The 24574-nt window shown below is 44.4% G+C and overlaps 1 protein-coding gene across 1 annotated transcript in view; it reads right to left on the reverse strand.

Moving 5' to 3' along the window:
* The window catches only part of ARFGEF3 (ARFGEF family member 3), a gene marked incomplete at its 5' end in the record, with an annotated part of 132306 nt that overhangs the window by 21145 nt on the left and 86587 nt on the right, over positions 1 to 24574 (reverse strand). The window contains 12 exons of the mRNA XM_084227681.1: positions 1936 to 2058; positions 3739 to 3883; positions 7059 to 7238; positions 8513 to 8658; positions 9779 to 9912; positions 11654 to 11974; positions 13768 to 13918; positions 15349 to 15459; positions 15629 to 15844; positions 16187 to 16294; positions 20976 to 21141; positions 22103 to 22269. Coding sequence (XP_084083807.1) covers positions 1936 to 2058; positions 3739 to 3883; positions 7059 to 7238; positions 8513 to 8658; positions 9779 to 9912; positions 11654 to 11974; positions 13768 to 13918; positions 15349 to 15459; positions 15629 to 15844; positions 16187 to 16294; positions 20976 to 21141; positions 22103 to 22269 — 1968 coding nt within the window. The remainder of the gene's footprint in view (positions 1 to 1935; positions 2059 to 3738; positions 3884 to 7058; positions 7239 to 8512; positions 8659 to 9778; positions 9913 to 11653; positions 11975 to 13767; positions 13919 to 15348; positions 15460 to 15628; positions 15845 to 16186; positions 16295 to 20975; positions 21142 to 22102; positions 22270 to 24574) is intronic.

Raw genomic sequence — 24574 nt, forward strand, 5'->3', positions numbered from 1 at the left:
CCTCACTTCCTGATGCAGAGCTCTCTGACCCCTGGGAAGTCCCTGGGTGACAGGAATGCCTTTGTTTTAATAAGGTGGCTCTGGGGGGCTCCTGGGTGGGGGATGCTCACAGAAAGACCAATTAATCAGCCATTAGAGAATTGGAACTTTCAAGCCTGCATCCCAACCCCCATTCTCCCAGAAAGAGGCCAGAAACAGTCAATGAAAGTTCATGCCTATGTGACAAAGCTCCCATAAAAATCTCCAAAGTGCAGACCTCAGAGAGCTTCTAGGTCGGTGACCCCATCTACCTGCTGGGCAGGGGGCAATTTCCAACTCCATGGTGACAGAAGCACCTGTACTTGGGGCCCTCCCAGATCTCGCCCCGTGTTTCTGTTCATCTGTATCTTTTATCATACAGCAAATTAGAAACTCAAGTGTTTCCCTGAGTGCAAGGAGCTTTTCTAACAAATAATGGAATCCAAGGGGATTATGGGAACCTCTGCTTTCTATCCAAGGTGTGAAGAGGCTCTAGGTAACCTGGTGACATATTACACATGACTGGCCTCACAGGTGGGGGGCAGTCTGTGGAACTGAGTCTTTCACCTGGGGGGCTTGCACCAACTCAGTGTCAGAACCGAGTCAAATCAGACACCCAGCTGGTTTCAATGAGAATGAAAGTGTGGGAAACTCTCCCACATCTGGAGTCAGAAGTGGTGTGAGTGTGGCTGTGTGTGTGTGTGAGAGAGAGAGAGAGAGAGAGAGAAACACACATACACACACACACATGCACGCACACACACACACAAAGTTGAGAATCACACAGGACAGGGAGTTTTTCCTAACCAACGACTGAGTTTTCTACCATCAAATGCAAAGATTCCTACTTTCTGGTCTTCTTATGATTAAGATATTAAATTGTTTGACTTCTATTTAATGTACAGTTAAAACAGATTTCCTATTGTTCAAAGGAAATCTTCCTCTGCAGCCTGGTATGTAAAGTAAATAAATGAGGAGACTGCTGGCCTCGCCCAGCTCTGTCCTCTGCTTCTCGGGATAGATATAATCATCGAGCATAACCAGGGTGGCCTCTAGCCTCTATCCTGAAACTTGCACTTTGTTCCAGCTCCCAAGATAAGGGGCACAGGAGTGAAGCCACCTAACTTTGTTGTGTCCAGTTTTCTTTTGCAAAGGAGCCATCAGTGATTTAGCAAGAATAAAAATGAGTATTATGAACCTTCTAGTTGCCTTATTCAAAGGTTCCCAGCATCCAGGCTGAAGAGCACTCCATGGTGGGACCTCAAAGCTTTAAAATTCAAGTTCCTTTCCAACTTCTGGTTTAACTGCCCCTGCTTCCACTTCAGCCCAGATAAGCCAGTGCTATATAAAAACCTGCTCTAGCAGGCCATGTTGAATGACACAACCCCACCTTTTTAAAGTGTTCTTAAATTATGCATAAAATCAGCTTTCCAGTTGTTCCAAAAGTACATGAGGCCTCCAGGAAGGCCGACTTCTAAGTTTCCAAAATACATTTTATGGACAGTCAGGCCCTGGAAGAGGCATTCTGAATTTTTGTTCAGGAGCTGGCAACTCAGACACCATCTATTCATGACATGATGTTGAGGAGAACGGATTTTCTGCATAAGGGCATTTGTTGAATATAATACTGAATATTCTAGGATTCAAAAAGAAGTGGGATTAAAGTAACAGAGATTGAAAATGCTCTACATCATAAGATTATTCTGTGAAACAATGAAAAATAACAACCTTGCACACAGTCCAAGCTGCTTTTGCAATAACTTTTCTGCTTCTGAGCACAGGTTTCTATTCTGGTGTGTGCACCTGCCTGCCCTGGGGAGTCAGTGGCGCCATCTACAGGGAGCCACATTTCCACACAAAGTCACCCTGGAAAGGGTCCCTACTGATCTCAAGGTAGGAAAGGAGGGCCCCACTTACCTAGCCCTTTGACAAACTTCATAAGGCACATGATGTAACTAGTGGCCGCATTAGCAAACACCTGGATGTTGTCAGTATTGAGAAAAGCTTCGAATACATCAAATACTGGAGCTTGGCCTTTTCCTGAGGGAAAAAGGTGGTAGGATTTATGGAAGTTAAGTCTCTACATTTCAGCTTGCCCACACTCCCAGCACCTTCTAGACAGCCTAGGAAAGGAGCGACCAGAAAAGACCCTGGGCCTCTGGCTAGACAAATGGCTGGTCTCCTGTTCTGTGCTGTCTTCAGCTTTGTCCGCAGGGGAGCTGCGGGAAGACCGTGGAGAGTAAGCTCAGTACAGAGATGGCAACAAAGCCAGCTGAAGGCAGGACAGAGGCAATGTGGAGGCCTATGGGGCAATGAAACGTGGGCCTCTGGAACCCTCCTGAACACATAATTACAGGGAAGGAAAGACTTAGATAAACCTGTGGGGGGCTATACTAATTTATTTATACCTGTGCAGGAAAGAGTTAACACAAGGCCTGAGACAGCTCCCTGCAGAAGGGCTTGCTTGGCTGCTGACTGGGAACTTGGCTCTCAGAACATTCCCAGGCAACAGCCAACTGATAAGCGAGGTTCACTGTGCAGAGACTGTGCAAACAACATGGCTTATTCTGAACACCTGCTTTTCTTCTGGGAATTTTGGTTGGTGTTAGGCAAAGGGGACCCACATGAGCAGCTCTCTGCTGGGTCTCCAAGGTCAGAGACATAATGTATGTCTTGTCGCTTTTGCACTGCCCAGGGAAAAGTGTGGGACCCCTCATGGGAGGGTGAGCACAAGAGAGGTCTGTACAGGGACGCCCTCAGATTCCGTGTTTTCCCCTTATGATCAGGCTTGTCCTTACTCTGTTGCCATATTAAATCTTAGCTGTGAGTCATGTAATACATTGAAGTCATGTAGCATAACTACATGCTGCATCCCATGAGTCCTTCTGGAAGGTCTCTAATGTAGGGGTGGTATTGGGAACCCCTGACATGGCACCCCTGTTCACTGGGCATGCTTTATTTCCAGCAAGACCTGGTCTCCCTACTTTGGATTTCCTTATGTTATGATACTTTTCTGTCTCTTAGCAGCAAGCAGATAACATTTTTCTTTTTGGATTTTTGGATGAAGACAGGTATGTATAAGGGAAACAACAAAAGTCTCAATCTTTTGTACTATCTCTCAATAATAGCAGGCTTTGATAATGCTCAGAGTTCTCAGCCTGCTGGCAAAAGTTAGAACTTGTGTGCCTGCTACACCAGATTATTTCCTGCTGATAAAACATGGCCAAGTATCAGTCTTTTCTATATTTAGTTCCTTTTGATAGCATGATTTGATATAAAGAACTAATGTTTTACAGCAAGTGTCTTCCTTATGTTCTTCCCTTATCACCCCTTACCAAATCAAATTCTAGCTATAGCAATTAGGCAAGAAAAAAAAGTAAAAGATTTCCTGAAAGTGAAGATCATAACTTTTTATTGTAATACTTTTTTAAATGTTGAAAATGTGTGAATATCTAAATATCTCTTGAACTCATGCCTATTTCTCTATTACTAGTGCTAGATAATTTCTCATGATCATCCATCACTGTGATTAAAAAAAAAATTGAGCAGAAAAAAAAAAGTAAAAGCCATCCAAATAGGGCAGGGAAAAGTAAAATAGCTTGTCTGCAGATGACATTATCCTATATACACAAAATCTTAAAACACTTCACTAAATAACTGTTAGAATAATTCAACAAATTCAGTACAATTTCAGGATACAAAATCAATGCATGTTCTTACCCATGGAGTAATCACCAACCAGGTACTCCTTCACCTCAGACTTGTTCCCGCTGTGCACCGTTTCCAAGGCACTGAATAAGGGCCTCCATCCTGACTGGATTTGGGCAGAACATACTTCAACCAGCTCACCAATGGATGTGACCACCTGCCAGAGTCAAAGGAGGTGGTACTTAAAGCCCCTTCCTTTAAAGAAGCAGGAGAATTTCTGTGAAGGGTGGTTTACTTCTCTGCTCCCTATTTCTCCATTAATTTTAGTGAGAGAAAATCAGAACCCATATCCACTCAAAAATCTTCTAAATTAGCAGCCAGATTGCATTAATTTGCATTTTGTTGATCATAGTTTTGCTGAGCAACTTCTCACATGCTTATTAGTGATCTGTAAGTATTTTACTAATTTTTAAATGGGGCAGATTTGTTGTACTATCATCTTTTAATTATTGAGTTGATACTATTATTTTATTATTGCATTCTTTATTCTAGACTCAAGTCCTTCCTGAGAGATGATGTGGAATATTTCCCCACAGCTTTGGGCTTCTCTTTTATTTTTTTTTAATGGTATCTTTTGAAAAGCAAATGCTTTTCAAATTTTAAATTTTGATGAAGCCCAATTCATCAAGTTTTATTTTATGGATCACACTGGTATCGTTTTAAAGAAATCTTTGCCTAACCCTGAATTGCAAAGATTTTCTCTTACGTTTTCTTCTAGACATACCTAATAGTTTTATTTTTGTGTTTAAGCCTGTGATACATTTTGAGTTATAGTTTGTGTATGGTGAGAAGCAAATTCATTTTTATTACACACTCAAGCACCATTTACTAAAAATAAATATTGAATTGCAGTGGCATCTTTGTCAAAAATTAATTGTCCATAAATGTGTGGATTTATACTCTCTGTTTAGCTCAATATGTCAATCCTTACACTAAGACACACTGTGTTGGTTACAGAAGTTGGGAGTTATTTCTTTTTTTTTAAATTTTTAAATTTTTTTTATTTTTTTAAATAAAAAGCAGCAGTTTCCCAAATGCTGCTATTTTTTTTTTAATAGAGGCATGTTTTGTTTATTTATTTATTTATTTGTTTGTTTGTTTGTTTTGTTTATACTGGGTACAGTCAGAAGCGCGGGAGGGTGAGAGAATTCACCAGAGCCAGAGCGGGGAGCAGAGCAGGCAGAAGGACCGAAGTACACTGCTGAGGGGAGCAGCGGGTGGCAGGAGAGGTCTGCGCGCCATGTGGGACCCTCCTCCGGTGGCCGGGGAGCAGCTGGGGATCGAACTGGTGCCACAGAGGCTGCAGGCAACTTTGCAACCCAGCGCTCAACCACTGCGCCACAGGGGAGGCCCGTTGGGAGTTATTTCTGTTGTGACTGTTATATTTAAGTTTCATCTTTTCTCCACCAATGTCCCTTTTTCTTCATAGTTATAACCCACGATATCAGGAAGTTACCAGACTGGCAGACCTAAGACTCCAATTGTGCTAAAACTCTTAGTTTTCTGGCTTCATCTTCTGAAATTAGTAGATTCCTTTCACAAAAAGCAACCTCAGATACAAGGCAGAGCATCTTAGTCCTTCCCTGCTCCAATCTTGGCCTCATAGTTAATCACTTGCCTTGTTATAGTCTAAAGTCTTCAGTTATTAAAAAAAAATTTCCTACGGGGCCTTTTCTAGTTGTTCCTGTAGGAAGTTATCTAAATTACTTAGTTCACTACTAGTGGAATCCTCCAACCTAATCTTTAAGTACTAGCTCATATTTTCATTTCTTTCCATGTTTTGCTAAACCTTAGATATTATTATATTTTACATCAAAGATACTCTATTTCAATTCTTTCTAGTTCTCATTATATTATCTCGTTTCATCAGTTTACATGACTACTGCCTTGTTATATGGTGTGATATTTCCTAAATACTGAGAATTCACTTATCTTAGAACTTTTTTTGTGGGCTTCAGGGGACTCTTGTTATTTCTGTGTGGTTTAGTTTCTCAGACCATGAAAGGGCTAGCTTATAATTTCATTTGTTATAAATATAAGTCAATTTAAAATTTTTAATATACATCCGATTTATTTGTGACTGTATGATTTTATCCCCCGCCACTATTTTATCCCTCCCCCGCCACTATCTACTACACCCCAGCCTTTCTATTAACTGGAGAACCCTCACTTTCGTTACCAGTATCCACCAGAATATCATTATTTTGCTTTGTCAGGTCATGTGCTTTCGTATGTGAACTAGTCCAATATTTGTCTTTATCTTTCTGACTGACTTTGCTATATATCACTTCCTTGCACTCCTTCCATTTTGCTATAAATAGCTTATAATTTTAAATCCTGGAGAGTTTTTATTTTTATCTCCACTAAGAGTCAATATCAGAAACAGGCTAACAGTCTACCCAGGAAGGCAATTCATCTCTAACTAAACCTGGGTCTGGGTGAGCACCAGTTCTATAAAATGTGCACTGAGATCTGCCTTCTGTTCTGTGGGCTCAAAAATGTGATGAACAGAACTTAGTGCCACAGGATGACAAATTCTGTCATGACAAAGCCAGTCTTGGACCTCTGCTTCCTTCTCTGGGTTCTCCTTGTTACTAAGTTTGGGCATCTTAGTAGTCCACAGAGTGCCTCTGATTTAAGAGAGATTTCTTTAACATTTTTTTTTTTTTATAGAGGCATGCTTTATTTATTTGTTTGCTGGTTGGTTTGTTTGTTTATACATGCACTGGGTACAGTCAGAAGCGCGGGAGGGTGAGAGAATTCACCAGAGCCAGAGCGGGGAGCAGAGCAGGCAGAAGGACCGAAGTACACTGCTGAGGGGAGCAGCGGGCAGCAGGAGAGGTCTGCGCACCATGTGGGACCCACCTCCGGTGGCCGGGGAGCAGCCGGGAATCGAACCGGCGCCGCAGAGGCCGCATGCAGCTTCGCAACCCAGCGCTCAACCGCTGCGCCACCGGGGAGGCCCGATTTCTTTAACATTTTTATTGGATTTCAGAGAAAGGATCTGTCTGTATTCCTGACCACCATCATGCCGGCTAGATATGAAGCCCCAGCTGGTTTCTTAACCATTGGTCTCCCGGGTGGGGGTGTGATAGTAGTTGAGAGAAAGGGTTAGGTATCAGAGTATAGACCAGTATAGCTGGATTGCCTAGGTTCAAATCCCAGTTCCACCAACCACTAACGTGTATCCTTAACTAAACTGCTTAACCTTTGTCTAGATTCCACAGAGGATTATGGGAAAGATGAAATCAGCAAAACTCATGAAACAGTGCTGGCCGGCGCACTCTGAGGGAACTAGCTGTGCTGCTGTGCTGCCTGCACCACCCACTCACCTGGTCCTGGACATCCTCATCACACAACTCCAGCTGCATAATGCGCTCAAAAGGTCGGAAGAGTGCTTCATTAAAGTGAAAATGTGGTGGCTCATTCCAGTCGGTGAGAACCTCTGTCAGTATATCATGGATGAAAGAGACAGCCTTCTGAGACACATGTCTTTCCTTGTGGCAGGCAGCCTGCAAAATTCACGAGAGCACAACACGATCAGGACTTAAGGCAATACGACACTGGTTTCTGAAGTTTCCCTAACCCACCTCTTTGTGGGGAGGTGGAAGCAGCAATTCTGTTAAAGTAAATAATAAGTATAGGGATAAGGGTAAGCATAGATGAACAGCACACTCATTTGCATTTTTAGTAAGTTCACCACTTGATCAGACAAAACTTTAACTTCACATTAATGTCTCTGGAAAACTAAGAGTTTATTATTTTTTCATTCTGTACATGATAATTTTCTCAGATACTATAGAACATGCTGCCTCTAAAGATATCACAACTTTGTCTGGAAACTGCCCAGACTCATTCTTAGCCTTGTGCCAAATACATAAAGTCATCTGTCCCTCAACAAGCTGGGCTGACTGTACCTTACAGCTTGAATAGGGTCAGCATTCCTTGTGCCCATGCCTGTCAGGAGTCCTCTCCCTCAGTGAGCGGGGTTGGTGGGGGGTGTGACTGGCATTGGCCAGTGGAACACCAGCAAATATTTCATACGAGAATGAGAAGTAGTGGTGACTGGCCTTGCCTTCTTGCTTTCTTTTGCCGTCCTGGGCATGTCATGTGCGTGAACTGGTTCATTGGGGCTGGGAGATGAGATACCATGTAGAGAGGTCTATTTGAGTTCCAAAAAATTCTTTATTCCATGTCATAGCTCTACTAGATAAGCACTAAAGGGCTATCAAGAACAGTTATCACTGCCAAACAAGGTGACCATTTTCCCATCACCTTAGAAGCAGCCAGTCATCGAGCTCTGAAAGATGCTTAAATGGGGCGTTACCATATAACCACCACATGAACTGCTTCCTTTGGAGAGGGGAAGGGTTTCTAAGGTTAGTTTTGTTGGGAAAATTAGGACATATGGTTCCCCAACTTAGAGGGCATTGCCTTGAGTGTTTACCTATTAGGAAAGGGATGGGCAGGACAAAAGGCATTGCTATAATCATGGATAAAAAATAAAGCTCCAGACTCAGGTGGCAGAGAACAAGGAATGAAAAACGGGCTGTGTAAGGTATGTAGCAGAATCGTATAACTGTGAAGAGGCTGAGAGTGAGACCAAGGGTGAGTCCCCCTTTGGGCTGGTTCTTTAGATGGCAGGAAATGCATTCGGGGAACTATGATGTTTGCGAGTAGCAGATGGAGCCTTCTCCAGGCTGTGGGGTCACAGTGCTCTCTGCACGCATGGACCGGAAGCCCTGGCTGGCTCCGCTGTGGCTGCTGCCCACTTTGTGGCACTCACCTCCACCAGGTGTGGGGCCACCAGGCTCCAGCAGCGCAGCACATGGAGCAGGGGACGTGCTTTGCTCCGCACGATCCTCAGCATGGCGTCCCCCAGGCGGAACAGGTGGAGGGCACTTTTTCGGTCTTGGGTAGATTTAATTTCTCCTACAGGAAGACAAGACCGTGCAAGCATAAAGCACAAACTCAGAAATAGCTGGGCATATTCAAGAGCAGAGAGCAGATGAAAGTCAAAGAACTGTGCGCTTAGATCAGATTATTGGGCTCAGGCTAACTAAGAGAAGAACCCAGGGCTCGAGAACTGGGGGGTTCATTCAACAAGCCAAGCCCACCTCTCCTGTTAGCACTCCCTAACCCTAACCCTCGTTCCTCATGACAAATGTGAACAATGCTTATTGAGGAGGAGGAAGGATACAGTGGTTAATTCGGGGGCCGGGACGGCAGACTGCTTGGACTAAGTGCTGGCTCCCCCATTTAGTGTTTGGCTTACATTGAATCAGAGATTTGCTTCTCAAGTTCAACTTCTCATCACAAAAGTGGAAATAACAGTTCCCACTTTTCAAATTAACAGATTCGTAAGGACAGAAGGGACCTCAGAGGTGGTACCGTCCAGTCTGTCACCATCACAGTCTCTGTGCCTCTGTCTGAACTCACCAGGAAAAGGTACTCACTGTTTCAGCATAACCCAGCTGTTGATGGCCAACTGCACTCAAGAGCAACCTGCCACCCTGGGCAGTTCAGTATAAATCTGTTTCCTCTTCCACATGTTGGCCTTTGAGAAGCCCGTCATCTGGCTTCACTCGCGAAGCCAGGGATACTGACCCATCATTCATGGACATGCTCTGAGAGCAGCTGTCCTAAGAGCAGCATGAGGCTTCTGCTGATCCTTCTGCTTTTCTCCCCCACTAACCCTTATGGGATCAGCAGCTGGACTGAGGAGTGATGTGGAGAAGGGTTTCCACTCCCCTGAAGCCACCAGCACCCTAAATAGCTGCACATTTTCTATATCACAAGCACAAAACCTTAGCAGAACAATCTAGCACAGCTCCCACGCTAACACCTGTAGCAGTCAAATTTCAACTCACAAAGAATTTTTCCACCCCCTACACATCATGCCTCCAAACCTGATGACAAATCTGCACTTGAACTTAGCCAAGATGACCATGTACGAGGGGAAATGTGGGGTCAAGTCTTATGTGGGCTGTATCTGAGATCTGGATTTCTTCTTGCTAACCCCATGGCACAGTGTCTTCAGGGAAAGGTTTACCTGGCATTGCCAGAGAGTAATCAACTGTATCTGTAACAGAGTGGAACAGCTGGGACTGCGATGCTTTCTTTAGCTGGTAAAGAAAACCTCCCAAAGCCATTAGGTTTAACTTATCTGTAGCATCTTCAAAGAGCCTGGATAAAACAAAACAATTTGTTACTTGGAAACAATTCAGCAAAGTCTTTATGGCACAACGATTGTGGTAATTTTGTTAGATGTGATTAATGAATGTGCTGTGTAAACACTGTAAAGGAGTGTACGATATTATTATATTATTACTGAGTACAAGTCTGCTCTGACTTCAAGACTTCAATCTGACCATACCATATATAGATCTCATTGCCTCTCTCAGCCATGGTAGGTACTCAAAATGTTTGGCAAGAAATTGAAAGAAGGCTAAGCATCACTCCCACAAATGATCACTGGGAATGGAATCCTTAAAAGTAGCTTCCATTTCATGAACATGTATTAAGAAAAAGAATTCAGTAAGCTAATCCACACTTGTTGGGCTATAACTAATGAGTATTTTGCTGAGCTTGGCCTGGGGAGGATATAAAAACAGAGTAAACCCAATCCTTTAAGTCTCCCAGGGCAGGGAATGGCCTCATTATCCCTTCTGACTCAAACATCGGAGCCCTGGACTTCTGGTGGCGGGGGCTTGAGTAGCTACTTGCAAGGATGACTATTACTTAATATAATGGACCTTGCGGGTTCACTTTGTCTTCACTCCACTGGAAATAGATATTTTTAGAAGACGGAAATAGGAAGGAGAGGAGCACAGGTATCAGGGCTTACAGGTGGGTCAGGGTCGCTGGGATTTTACCTTTCAAGGCAGGCAGCTTGAACCTGCACAAAGGGCAGGTCGCTCAGTTCTTGGGGTGAAGGGGTGAGGAGAAGAGTGTCTCTAATAGAAATTGACTGACAAGACCCTTTTGAAGGGGTAATATGAGACTCACAAGTTTTAAGATGGGCATTGGTGGATGAAACATACACAAATTTTTGAAACAGATACATTTAAGGAAGAGTGGTGAGTATGAGCCCCACCTGACATCTCTTTAGTGCTTTTCAGATGCCAAAGCACTTTCCAGCCACCATGTTGGAAAAACAGGGACAAAGGGTTACTGCACCAAGACATCCATGCATGTATTCCATGGACATGAGTTAGTGGATGAAGAGCAAATCTCAGGGGACAATTTATGCAGATGGTTAGTGTCACCCAGAAGGAAGTCAGGGCCTCTGAGCCTCAGCGGGTGCTCTTGCTTTTCACTAGCCCCTTGTTGTACATCTCCTGCATAAACGTTATAGCACCCCGAGCTGGGGAGTCTGGGACATATCGACCAAGTGAGACTGCAGCAAAAGCAGTTCCCCTTCAAGAAGAGTCACCTAACAGCTGGGTAACTTTTGATTTCCCCTCTCAACCTTAAGTATTTATGGAGCCTCAATGAACAATGTACCACATGCCTGAGCATGGGATTTTTCATTAATATAAAAACAGTGGATTTTTACTATTTTCCTAGCTCTATCCTAAGTGCTTCAAATGTGCTAATTAATTTAACCTCACTACTGCCCTGTGAGAGCTGCTTTATTATCTACAAGTTTATGGTGAAGAAGTCATGGCCCTGGAGGTGGTGCCCGAGGTCATGGAGTCAGCACAGAGCGTTAGCTGGGGAGCCTGCCTCCAAGGCCCTGGCCTGGGTTGTCAGAAAGCAGTTCACTGTAGGTGTGGGGCAGGGTGGTGGAAGTTTGTTTGAGAAAAATCCAGGGGTTTAATGACTAACACATCAGGTTGTCCCAGGGATGATGTGGAGGTCTGAGGAGTGGGTGTGGGTGCTCTGTGGGGAGCAGCCCCGCTGGGTGGGGAAAGAAAGGGCACACCTGTCGGCTTGGGTGGACAGCGTGAGCACGGCCTTGGCAGCACTGCTCCCAGTCATGAGGCTGCCGCCCCGGAAGTCGGAGGCCCGGCCTCGGCTGCCTTCCCTGACGAGTTCTTGGAGGGAGAGGGGCTGGATGACCGGGGCTGTGCTCAGAGTGCTCTCCTGCTCCAGGTTCTGCTCCTGGGGTGAGCCCTCGCACTCCAGGTCCCCCAGGAGCCCGGAGCCTCCAGACGCCTTCTGGGGCCGGCTGATGGTCAGAGGGGGCTGAGCTGAGCCGTCGCTGAAGTGGGTGTGCTCCAGCGTGCCCACGTACTCACACACCCTAGAGAGAGTCAGACAAGCAGGCGTTAGGCCTCGCAGCTCAGCAGGGCCAAGTCCACAAAGCCTACAGCGAGATACAAAGAACTTTCAACAAGCTTTGCAGTCCCCCCACCGCCATTTTCTCCTCCTCGTCATAGTCATTTCTCTCTTTCTTCCTTCCCTTTCCCCCTGCCCGCTTACTGTACTATTATTGTTCTGAGTTGGATCAGCCAGCCTGGGTATGGGATAGGATTCCTCAGATTTTCTTTCCCAGTGTGGGCAGAAGGGAAGGGAACAAGGCCCTGTGCACCCAGTCCCACTCTGTCCAGTTTACTGGCTTCTCTGGACTTTGGAGTGTGAGTAACTTTTCCCAAGGGGCCCCCTTCCCTGCTGTCTAATGCTCTGATGAGGATGTGGGGAGCATTTCCTCACTTTGAGATCCCAGGATGAGTGTGCACAGGGCTACTGGGGCTCTGGCCATGGCAGGCCCCTCTCTCAGGGGTTCTGCTCAGCCATGTCTGCCTGGTTTCCATAGCACCATATAACTAATGTTGGGGTGGGGTGGGGGCAACCCCTAATCATGCCAGCATAGACAAGAGTCACAAGAGAGGGTACAATAGGGTACAACTGCCAACCTCTAAACTGTTCCCAATGGAGCCTGGAAGAAGATGGTTCCCAAGAAGCCCCTCATCTCAGCAACGTCCGTTACTGGTAAAAAACATCCTGAATTATTCAGTTGGGCAATGTTTCTGCTCCAGGTAAATTGCTCAGGCACGTTTTAATTCCTTTTCCTTTTTTCTAAAGAAAGTGATGAGCAGGTCACTAGTCTCCACATCCAAACCCACTTAGCTCCTTCACATGTTCCTCTCCAGGTGGCTTTTTCAGCCCTTGAATGATGACATGTCTTCCCCCTTGAAACCTGACCAGCTCTCACGGCTGCACTAACTTGAGGATGTCAAAACACATCTGGCTGGTGGCCTGGGCGAAACCAGTGCCTGGGTCCTGCTAGGGGCTGCCCTGCCTCCTGTCTGTCCTACCTGCCCTGCAGACGTGAGCTGGGAGCAAGGCACTGGGCTGGGGTGAGGAGAAGGATGAGGAACAGCCAGGCACCTGGCCGGGGCCCGTGCTCCTTCCCTTGTCCCATGGCCGCCTGCACACCAAAGCCTGGGAGACTTGCTTTTCCTCTGAGCTGCAGGAGGACTATGGACCGTGGCTTCACTTTATTTTATAGTTGCTGTAAATTATCTAACACACTGGCAAGGGGAAGGGGAGTTCTTTTCACTTTGATGAAAATCTTAGGGTCAAATTTTTGTGCTATCTTTGGCACAATATCCTATTCTGTATTCTATTTTTCCCTCTGTCAAGCTAAGTTAAAATAGGTGTCTCACGCTTTATGTGGCAGGCAATCTATTAAAGATCCTCTACATAAAGAGGGTGTCGTAAGCACACAGCCATGTTATATTGCTGGCCCATGACCACCATTCTGTTCTGCATACAATTCTATGGCCTTGTGCCATTACTATTTAAATACTCTGGTTTTCTCCTTTGGTATGACACCTCTGCCTCTTACAGTCAAAGTCAACAGATACTTCACAATTCCCTAAATCTGGTTCTGTCCCTCTGTTCTTCAAAATTACATTAAGTTGGGTCCTTACTCTCTCTTCTCTTTTCAATGTCTTACTTGGGGTTTTTCCAGATTCTGTGAATGTCATGATCTATTTATGTGCTGGCAGAATCTGAGGTCTACTCCTGCCTCCACCCCAGGTTCCCACAGCAGGGTGAGGGCCAGGCGGGGATGGGGATTTGGTCAGGCACCTGAACACATGCGGCCAGCAGTCGGGGTTGTGGCTCCCCATCTCCAAGCCCACGCTGAGGATGGCGTCCATGCACAAGACGTGGGCAGTGTGCAGCCACAACCCCTGCAGCTTCCCGATCTGCTCCAGTTTCTGCTCCACTTTTAGTTTCACTGGGCCAGAAAGACAGTTATTAGAATAACAGTCTAAGCGAGGGAGACAGAAAGGCAGAGGAAGAGGGTAAGAGGAAAGGCTGTGCTGTTGTGCCAGGACAAAAGGAAATGAGTTGATGCCACTGGCAGCAAATATCCCACAGTCCTTGTGGTTCATCACGCAAACCACCCAGTCCACAGACCCCACAGAAAGGGGGAGCCCCTGAAACTTCAGAAACTGGGTGGATCCTGAACTGTCAGTGCAGTTCTTCCAGGCATAGCCCTAGTTCTGGGCCAGGAAAAGCAGACAAATGGGCTTCATGTACTGAACCCAGCTAAAGCCATCTGTACCCAGACCATACCCCTGGGTCTGCGTACTCAAGCTGATAATAAAGAATTGCTGGTGCTTTTTGCAAGTCCTCTCTAAGCCTTCTTTAATGGTATGTGTTCATGTTGGTGATTATCTAAACCTACATGTTTTATAAGTGAAAATTACCTTATTGTTTTACTCGAGTTTACTTTTGCAACATGATCTTCAGATCATGTTACTGCAGATGACTAATGTGAAATGATGTAGAGGTGACTTAACATGTCAATTATACATAATACCAAGGCAAGGTCAAATGACAACATCCTCCAGGAATAAAGGTTTCAAGTCACTGGACGCCGAGTCCAGTAGGATAACTGAGTGATGGTCCAGAGGCCAGAAACAGTGTGCTCGCCCCAGAGCAGGTGGGACCACATCTCTGTGATAGGGACACACTGACCCTTAGCAAAGCATCCCTTGTCTCATGATGTGATAATTTTCATTTGTATATAATTTAAATATATAGTTTATGAAGAACTTAAAATGTAAGGATTTTTGTGTAGTTTATGGTTGCCCATATTAATTAAAACTAGGATACTCTTTTTTCAGTTAACTCTCGGGGCCTGGGAGAGCAACTTTGCTTTTTAATATTCTCTCTGTCACTACACTGACCTAATTTCTCTCAGCTAGAAATGTACCAACTACTTCTCTATTTTATGTAGCTCCTGCATATTATTAGAACAAGTTCTCATTTTTCCCTTCTGTTTGCTGCCTGCCATTTATCTTGCGCTGGTACTAGGAAGGTCATCCTCTTCGTATTTTCGGAAGTCATGCAGTTCACTGGCTAACTGATTTAACACGTTAAAAGTCACTTCTTTTTTTGAATTCACCAAGTTCAGATTTTTCTCAGACAAGACCAAAATCTTCCAGAGCCTCCTCTCATGGATTCCTCCCCGTTCCCTCCTCCTCTCAGAAAACTAGCTGTTCTCCCTTCTCCCCCATAACTCTAGGGGTGCTCCAGTGTATGCTCCAGGAGATGCCTCGGCCAGGGGCCAGATGACAGAGGTATGAGCAGCCCAGCCAGGGGGCATCGGTCAGCGACCACATGCATTTGCCAGGGGCCAGGAGGCCCTGCAGCTGTTACCTTGTGCTATGGCATCGCTGGGCTCTTGGGTATCCTTTTCCTCTTTCTCTTCCTGGACACAGGAGGCAGCTGCCATTTGGGCCAGGGCCGAGGCGCAGTTAGCAGCAACCCCTTGAAAGGAAACAAAGAATTACCCCTTCACGGAGCCTGTTCTCGAACCATTCACCCGTGAATCCCCCTTCTAAAACCCTTGTTTCCCAGTAGGGTGATTCCCAATGTGGTCTGCAGGGGCAGCCTGTGGTCTCAGGTCATGGGTCAGGCATACTACTCCCAAGGGTACCCAGAGCACAGCTCAGCCGGGCGGCCTTCCGCAGTCCATCGAGGCTCATGCAGATGGCGTCGCGCTCTTTTTGGTTCTGCTCTTTGATGCCTTCAGCTCCCAGAATGAATGCCAGCCCTTTGGAGCTTCCTGCCATTCGGCCCGTCAGGGGGGTTGACAAAGTATCGATCAAGTTCTTCCAGCAGCCAACTAGGATATAGCGAGCAAAAGCTACACCTGGAACACAAAGGGGCGGGTCACTTTCTGGAGACAAAAAAGCCTGGCAATGAATGGCAGGGGAGTGTTCGACCATCCAATTAGCAATGCTGTGTTGTGTGCGACTCTACTACAGGAAATGTAACTTAATGGATTCTATTGGATTGTGTTTCCCTTTAGGCTCATAAATAATGAATGTTGTATCATTAGCTGGATGTGAAGTAACTTCTATCAGATTTTTCTGCCAAGACAAAAAAATCTTCATTCATTTATGTCAGCACCCAAAGCTGTCCTATAATAATGAAATTGCTGGTAACACACACGATGTATGCATATTCATAAACTCAAGATCCAAGTCATTACCTGCCACTGTGGAGTCATCGATCCTCCTGCCCTGGGTGAAAGGAGACTCTGTAGAAGCCGAGGCCATTAGCTGGCCCCCAATGGCGCTGCTCTCCAGGCCGTCAATATCTGTCAAGGGAAAAGAGCAAGGTTTTCCTTTATCAGAACATGCCAGTTAAAAACAAACAAATGGCTTCTACAGTATTCATTTTTCCCCCAACAAATATCTATTGGATTTATTATGATCAAGTATAGCAATCTTTTGAAAGAATTTTTGAAATTCAGATAATTTTTTCACTAGTCCAGCTTTCTTTCATCCCTAGAACATTCTTGTTTTGGTGGGTTTCATTTTTTTAATAATTACTCCTTTATTGTAAGATTTTAAGTATATTTATTTTCGGGTAGAACTGGGGTGCAGGCCAGAGGTATAGGGGGCAAGAGGATACACCAGTGACAGAGTGGGGAGCAGAACAGGCAGATCCACTGAGATACACTGCTGAGGGCAGCATCAGGTGAGACAGGAGAGGTCTGCTGTGCCATGTAGGTGAGCTCCCTGGCCCACGATTGAGCTCAGGCCGCTTTGCTGTGGGAGGGCCATCATGATGGTGGCATTGAGACTTAACCTCCAGTCCATCAGGGAGGCCCTGTGATTTATTTTTTAACTGAAAAATATATGATGCTATCGCTGTTGTTAGAAAGCTATTGATCTGCAATATTTTGACCTTTGAATGCTCCTTTTATTGAAAACTCTGGCATTATTCCCAAACTGTACACATACAGGTTACCCCAAGACCTTATGAGCTTCCTCATAAGAACTGAGAATAAGCCTCTTTGGCCAGATAACTATATAATCTGACTCCAGATTCAATAGTAATATCTTGACAGTGATGCACTACAAATTTCAAAGTGTTTTCCCCTAACATTTTTTTTCCCATGTGATCTTCCCAACAACTAACTCCAAGTTTGTAGTCAGAGTAGGTACTATATTTCCTACTTCATAGAGGAGATATTCAAAGTTGGTAAATTGCCCAAGGTCATAGGGTTGGTAAAGGAAGCAAATAGATTAGTATTCATGTCTTCTGACTTCCCCAGGCTCATTCCACAGCACCATACTCCAGCTCAATATGGGATCCTACTTCACTTTGTTTATATTTTTGTTAAAAACAAACTCGCCTCTATGGAATTAGCTCAGTGAAATAGGCCTTAACAAGCTGGCAGCAAGACACCAGTCTGGGGTTAAGAAGAGGGGGCTTCAGCCTTGGCTTTAAATTAATGGCCAGGCAGGCCTGTGCCAGGCAGCCCATTGTCGGGGCCCACAATCCTCAGTATAAAGGAGTTCCCACTGGAGGAGAGACAGTGACTTGTAGCTTATGTACAATGCTGCTTGCACAGATGAACTCACTGCAAGGAGGAGATGGGAAAAGAGATGACCATGAATTTATTCCTTGACCTTAGAACTCTCCCCTAACCCCAAGTCTCAAGAAGCTTGAGACTTCTTGGCATGGTATTTGAAAATTATGTCACTAGATCTTTGATGCTTTAGGAAGTCTCCAACAAGAATCCAAGAGATTTTTGGCAAAACATCTCTTTGAAAGAGGCTAAGGGAGGGCCTTCCCTGGTGGCACAGCGGTTGAGCGCTGGGCCGCAAAGCTGCCCACAGCCTCTGCAGCGCCGGTTCGATCCCCAGCCGCCGGGTGAGGGTCCTACGTGGCCCCGGCCACCGGATGAGGGTCCCGCATGGCCCCTGGCCACCAGCGAGGGTCCCACATGGCCCTGGCCGCTAGCAAGGGTCCCATATGGAGTGCAGACCTCTCCTGCTGCCTGCTGTTCCTCTCAGCAGTGTGCTTTGTCAGTCTGCCTGTTCTGTTCCCTGCTCTGGTTCTGGTGAATTCTCTCATTCTCCCGCACTTCTGACTGTACCCAGTGCTTGTATAAATAAATAAATCTTTAAAAAAAAAAAAAGGATGCTAAGGGAGTAGATCTTCAAAGTTCTGATCGTAAGGAAAAAAATGGTAACTGTGAAGTGTCATGTCATAGATGCAAGTGAACTTATGTGGTCATCACTTTGCAATATATATACCAATATGCCTTGGATTAATAGTACAATGCTATATTCAAGTTTTGGTTTTTTTTTTTTTCTTAGTAATAACCTTTTTTTAATGATTTTTTTTTAAAGATTTATTTATACAAGAACTGCGATATAGTCAGAGGTGCAGGAGGGTGAGAGAATTCACCAGAGACAGAGTGGGGAGCAAAACAGGCAGATGGACCAAAGACACTGCTGAGGGGTGCAGCGGGCGAGCAGGAGAGATCTGCTGCACCATGTGGGAATCTCCCTGGCCGGCCAGGAATCGAACCTGCGCTGCAGAGGCTGTGGACAGCTTCACAGCGCTGCACTCAACCCACTGTGCCACCGGGGAGGCCCAATATTCCAGTTTTGTATGTCAACAAAACTAGAAAAATATAGGGAGAATTCTATATGGCTACTTAAGTGGGAACAGGTAGTTTTACTGAAATTAATTTGCATTATGGTCCAAATGTCCAATGACATGCAACACATGTTGTCGTTTATCAAAGTCATAATGTGTCCTATGAGCTAGGTAAAGCATTGATGAACTCAAGTAATGTAAAGTTTATCTAAAGGCTAAAACCCCCGGTTCTACAGTGCACTTGCACATGACTCCAGGAATGGCCACAGTCAGTACAGAGCTGATGATCATATGGACGTTCCTAAGCTCCAGGTTTCGTGCTCCTCAAAATCATGTCATTTCACACCCAGAATTTGCTCCAGAGAGTCACAGAACCTTATTTTGTTGAATTCTTATGAAAAGCCTATTTTTTTAAATTAATTTTTTAAATTTTTTACATCATTGTTCATTTTTAAACAATATTTGCTTCCCCCATCCCCTCAGGTGTAGTCCCTATAGTTTCCTTCCCCAATGCACCTGTGCACCATCATCTCAGTCCCCTGTGTGCCTCCCTCCCTCCCTCTGATCCCTCTCCCTCCTCCCCTGCAGGATGTCTCTGATTTATAATTGTCTGTTTTTGCTTTGTTGTTTTGTACTATTATTATTTTTTTTACACTAATGTCTTATTTGGTTCCCCTAAATTTTGTTATAAGTGAAACCATCTGATATTTTTCTTTTTCCTTCTGGGAAAAGCCTATGTTTTTTTTTTTCCTCATTAATCTGAAGTTGGATAACTTTCATGTGGACATGGCAAGTGAGCTTATTATTCCATTATATAAGACATGGTTAATTAGTAGTGATGACTGATGAATGTGGGTAGTGTGAGCAGGCTGCTATTTGTTCCTTTTTACATCCACTGAATGATTTCTTTTATTAAGGTTCAGGCAAGCAGTTCATAGAAATTAATTTTGACAAAAACTGGTATCTGAAAATGACAGCTGCCATGTTTAGGATCCTCACCTGAATTCCAAGGCACCTATAAGTTCTGGGCAGTCAGTACCTTCCATCACTAATGAAGGGAGTTTGTGAAGATATGGAAGCCAAGCATTGCTTATAGTAGGCAGAACAACTGCCTTACACACTTACGGCATCTTATTTTTCAAATAGATCAAAATGTTATCATGATTAATAAAATACAAATTAGTCACCTGTCACCTACAGTGATCCTGATCCCCAATCCAGCCCTTCTCTTCCCAATTCCACCAGAGTTCTGGAAGCAAAGCTCCAAATGCCTCATAATAACCAGGGCTCTGCTTGCTGTGGACAGACCTCATGGTAGGTCTTAATTCCTTGTCTGATTCCTAAAAGCATCTAACTCCAAATTCTTCACTGGAATTTGTAGGTGGTTGAGTTTCACTTACTAGGAGTCCACTCTGCCACCAGTCTCAGTAACATCACACGCCCTTTAGACAATAGATTCTGCCTCCTGACTGGGACATCTTGCCTTAGTCCAGCCCCATCCCTGCCATGTGCCCTGCTGGGTACAGAGCCATGTTGAACAGTGTGAGGACATGGGCACTAGAGTGGGTGAGAAAGGCACATGGACCAGGCCATGCTCTCTGTATCCTGTCAGCTGGAGCCATAAGAGGATAACTCAGATCAGACACCTGTCTGGGAATCTAGCTGAAATATAGGATGAGCCTGAGATATAATTTATTAAGGCTAATAACAACCACCCCAAACTCCTGAGTGCTGCCTGACTGTTACCTGGCATGATGGTTAAGCCATCACAAAAAGTTGTAGATTGTTGCTTTGCCAAAAATAGTGCTTCGCAACCATACCCCACATTGCATGTGAAATTTCTAATAGTTAAGCAGGATTTTTAAAACTCTGGACACTGAAGACAAAGTGGCTGGGCAACCATTTTGCATTATTTTTATCTCTGGTACAGCTGTGATGGGAAGGGAAGGGAGGAGGGTCTCCTGTACCAGCAGGAAACAGGAATGAAGCCAAGATTAAAATCGGTCATTTCACATTACTGGTAAGTTCCCAGGAGCACAGAATGATAGAGTGTGTCTATTAGCATGTGTGCATTTCCAGGAATAGTTATGGGCTTTGAGCCCAAGAAGTATCTTATATCCCCAGAAGAGGTCATCAGGCCTAACAGACACAGGTGCTAAACAGGCACAGTCTAATGGGCACAGAGAAACTACGAGTCCACCTGGAACAGGGATACAGCTCGTGTGAGCTGACACATGCAAGACGCTCCCCCAGAATGGTCACCGACTGCCAGGGAAGCTCTGTGGGTGTTGTTTCATGGTCTGCTGGAAAGAACACTTTTCTCTGAAAGGGATTTTGGAGGTGGGGCCTCGTATCACAGAGCTGGGGACCAAGCCACTGACCTGTCAGCATAGTGATGAGGGGAAGGCTGTTGTCCTCCGGGCTGCCCCAGTAGCCAGCTTCTCCAAGCATGTTCCTGTCTAGTACCTGATGGTAGAGCTCCTCAATCCAGGCCTGGGAGAAGACCATCAGCACGCCACTGGTCTGGATCTGCTTCATGAACTCTTTCTACAGAGACAGATCATGAGGGAAGAAGACCAGACATGACCTCCTGCACATGAACAGCCTCCTGTTCTCCTCCATGGCCTCTTCATGTCACAAACCCTAACTGATCAAGGCTTATGGGGAAAACAAAACCTTGGTGTCTGGGGGTAGAGGTGGAGAGGGACAGGAAATACCTTTCATTCATGGAATCTTAACTATCTTAGGATACCCTGCAGAAGGACTCGGGATGCTGCACTTGATATTTCTACTCTTTAATGTATAGGAGGCTTAGAAACTCCCCAAAATTCTTCTCACTGCCCCAACAAGAACAGAGGTGAATTTTGCTCTAAGAACATTTAAGAGATGCTTGACTTATACTCATGAAATCCCACCTACCCTTGAGAATTTATAATTTGTCATGCAAACAAATGGTTGCTGGTTCACTTTGTGAAGCCCCAGGCATTTGGCCTCCTGAGCTGATATTAGGGAGCACACTGTGGAGTAGCTGATGCTCAGGCAAAGGAGACAACCACAGAATAGGCACCTCAATCTCTGGCCACACCTTAGGGGATGTACCTAATTATTCATAATCAGTTAGCCTAGGGGCCCTGGGTCACCAGTAGGCCTGGGTCCATTTTAGAATACAATGAACAGTTTCGTAAGAGCACACTTCATAGGAAAGGGAACCATTTCCTGAACCTCTTCTGATGTTACTTAACATGCTGATCACATGTTTAAGAATGCCACTGAATGAAATTACAGGGTCAGTGGCAGGCAGCCAATTCCAGACACTTGGGGTCTTCGCTCTCTGCAGAAAGTGCATAGCTCAGCACCATGCCAAATGCACATGTGTTCCTTGGCATCACATCTCTTTCCACCCTCTGCAGCCCCCCAGGCATTGCCCATTCCAGAGCAGCACAGAACAGAACACCCTGTGCCATCCCCTTCAGGGCTCTGAGGCTCCGCGTGGGGATGGCACACTCACCATTGTGCCCGGTGCCAGGGTGGGCCGCTTCCTATAATAGTCACCATGAGAGAGCTTCAGGTTGAGGAGCAGGGCGCAGTGCGCTGCAGTGTACAGGCTGTCTGCGTTCATCAGCATCTGCAGGCTGAGGCTGCTATTGCCATCAAACCCGGGAGAGTGCATCATGCCTAAGGGAGGAGATCAAGAGATGTAGCAGAAACATGCACTTTGTAGGTGTTTCTTTAAATCAACAACTGCCTGCCACAAAAATCATTAGGGTCAGATACACACCAGAGCCTGGTGGGGAAGAGCGTGCACTCCAGTCTGGAGTGAATATACCTGGGCACACCTGTTAACTCACTAGCAACATTGGGAAAATTATTTTAATCTTTTAAGATGTAGCTGTTTAGCTAGAAAGAGACAGCATAACTGACAGCACCTAGCTCCTGCCCAAACTTTCCACAGGCTTCATATCACAATATAATAAAACTGCTTTACCGTCTCCTCTCATTCCCTGCAGCCATCCTGACAGGTCTGCTGCTCCTCAAACACACCAAGCCTGAACCTGCCTCAGGGCCTTTGCATTTGCTCCCAAGATCTCTGGGATGTGTTTTTGATACAGATCATTCTCATAGGGGTGAGGTGACATCTTATTGTGGTTTTGATTTGCACTTATCTCTTATAAATGATGCTGAATATTTTCTTCATGTGTCTCTGGGCCACTTGGATGTATTCTCTGAAGAACTGTATACTTAGATCTTTTGCCCACTTTGGATAAGGTTATTATTGTTGTTGAGTTATATGAGCTCTTTATAAATTTTGGAAATTGACCTCTTGCTGAATACATGAGGTGCAAATATCTTCTGCCAGATAGTAGGTTGCCTTTTTGAATTTTTTGGTGGTGTTCTTTTTTTGGTTTTTTTTTTTTTTGGTACAAAAGATATTTAGTGTGAAATAATCCCATTTGTTTATTTTTGCATTTATTTCCTTCCCAGTGGAATTCAGGTTTCATATCTACCTGAGATCAACGTCCATGAGTTTTTTCTTTTATGTATTTTACGGTTTCAGGTCTTATATGCAAGTCTTTAATACACTTCAAATTAATTTTTGGTATGGTGTTAAATAATGATCTAGTTTTAATATTTTGCATGTGGTGCAATGGGAAACCCCCTGTGCTGAAGAAGTTTTTCTTTCTCCATTGTATAATCTTGGATCTTTTGTCAGAGATCCACTGTCCTGGGGGTCTGCTTTTTTCCAATATCATACTACCTTGATTACTATCATTTTGTAGTATAATTTGAAGTCAGGGAGCTTGATACCTCTATTTTCTTCTTTTCTCCCAGTATTGCTTTGGCCTTTCGGGGTCTTTAGTGGTTCCATACAAATTTTAGAATTGTTTCCTTGAAAAATGCCATCTGGATTTGGATAGGTATTATACTGAATCTGTAAATTGCTTTAGACAATATGGCCATTTTAATAATGTTTAATCTTCCAATCCATGATTATGGGTTATCTTTCCATGTCTATGTATCTTCTTCTATTTCTTTGGACAACTATAGTTTTCAGTGTGTAGGTGTTTCACCTTATTTCCTCACAGGAATTTTATCTTTTTTTGGTGTGAATATAAGTGGAACTGTTATCTTAATTCTTTTCCCTCTATTTCCTGCTTCCATATGCAAATACTAAAGAAATCTGTTTATTGTTTTTGTAGCTTGCCATATTACTATACTCACTGTTTCGAATAGTCATCCAGTTTTTCTACATATATTATATCATCTGCAAATAACATTAGTTTTACTTCTTTTCCAATCTGTATTGTTTTTATTGCTTCTTCTTGTCTCATTGCTCTGGCTAAGAACACTAATAACAAATGAAATGGAAATGGTGACAGATGAGAACTTTATCTTGTTCCTGATCTTAAAGGAAAATCTTTCAGTTTTGCACTGATATTAGCTGTGGGTCTGTAGTAAACGGGCTTTATTATGTTGAGATATGTGCCTTGTGTATACATTTTAGTGAGTTTTTTTAGTCATAGAAAGAGGTTGAATTTTGTCAGATGCTTTCTCTGAATCTATTGGTATATTCATGTGATTTCTGTCTTGTTGCTATAGTGTATTACTTTCATTGGTTTGTATAAGCTGAACCACTCTTGAATCCCTGGAATGAAACCCATGAATTGGTTTAATAGTATTTTGTTGAAAAGTTTTGCATCTATGTTCATCAGACATATTGGTCTGTCATTTTCTCCTTGTGTGATGTCCTTGTCTGGTTTTGGTATCAGGATAATGATCTCATACAATGTGTCATCTTCAACTTTTTGAAAGAGTTTGAGAAGAACAGCATTAAGTTTTTCTTTGAAGGTTTAGTAGAATTCTTTAGTAAAGCCATCTGGTCTTGGAATTTTGTGATTTTTAAAAAAGATTTTTATTTATTTATGCATACAAGAACTGGGGTGTAGGCCACAGGTGCAGGGGGTGAGCATTCGCCAGGGAC

Source organism: Talpa europaea, assembly GCF_964194135.1.
Source record: "Talpa europaea genome assembly, chromosome: 2".
NCBI classification, from domain to species: domain Eukaryota; kingdom Metazoa; phylum Chordata; class Mammalia; order Eulipotyphla; family Talpidae; genus Talpa; species Talpa europaea.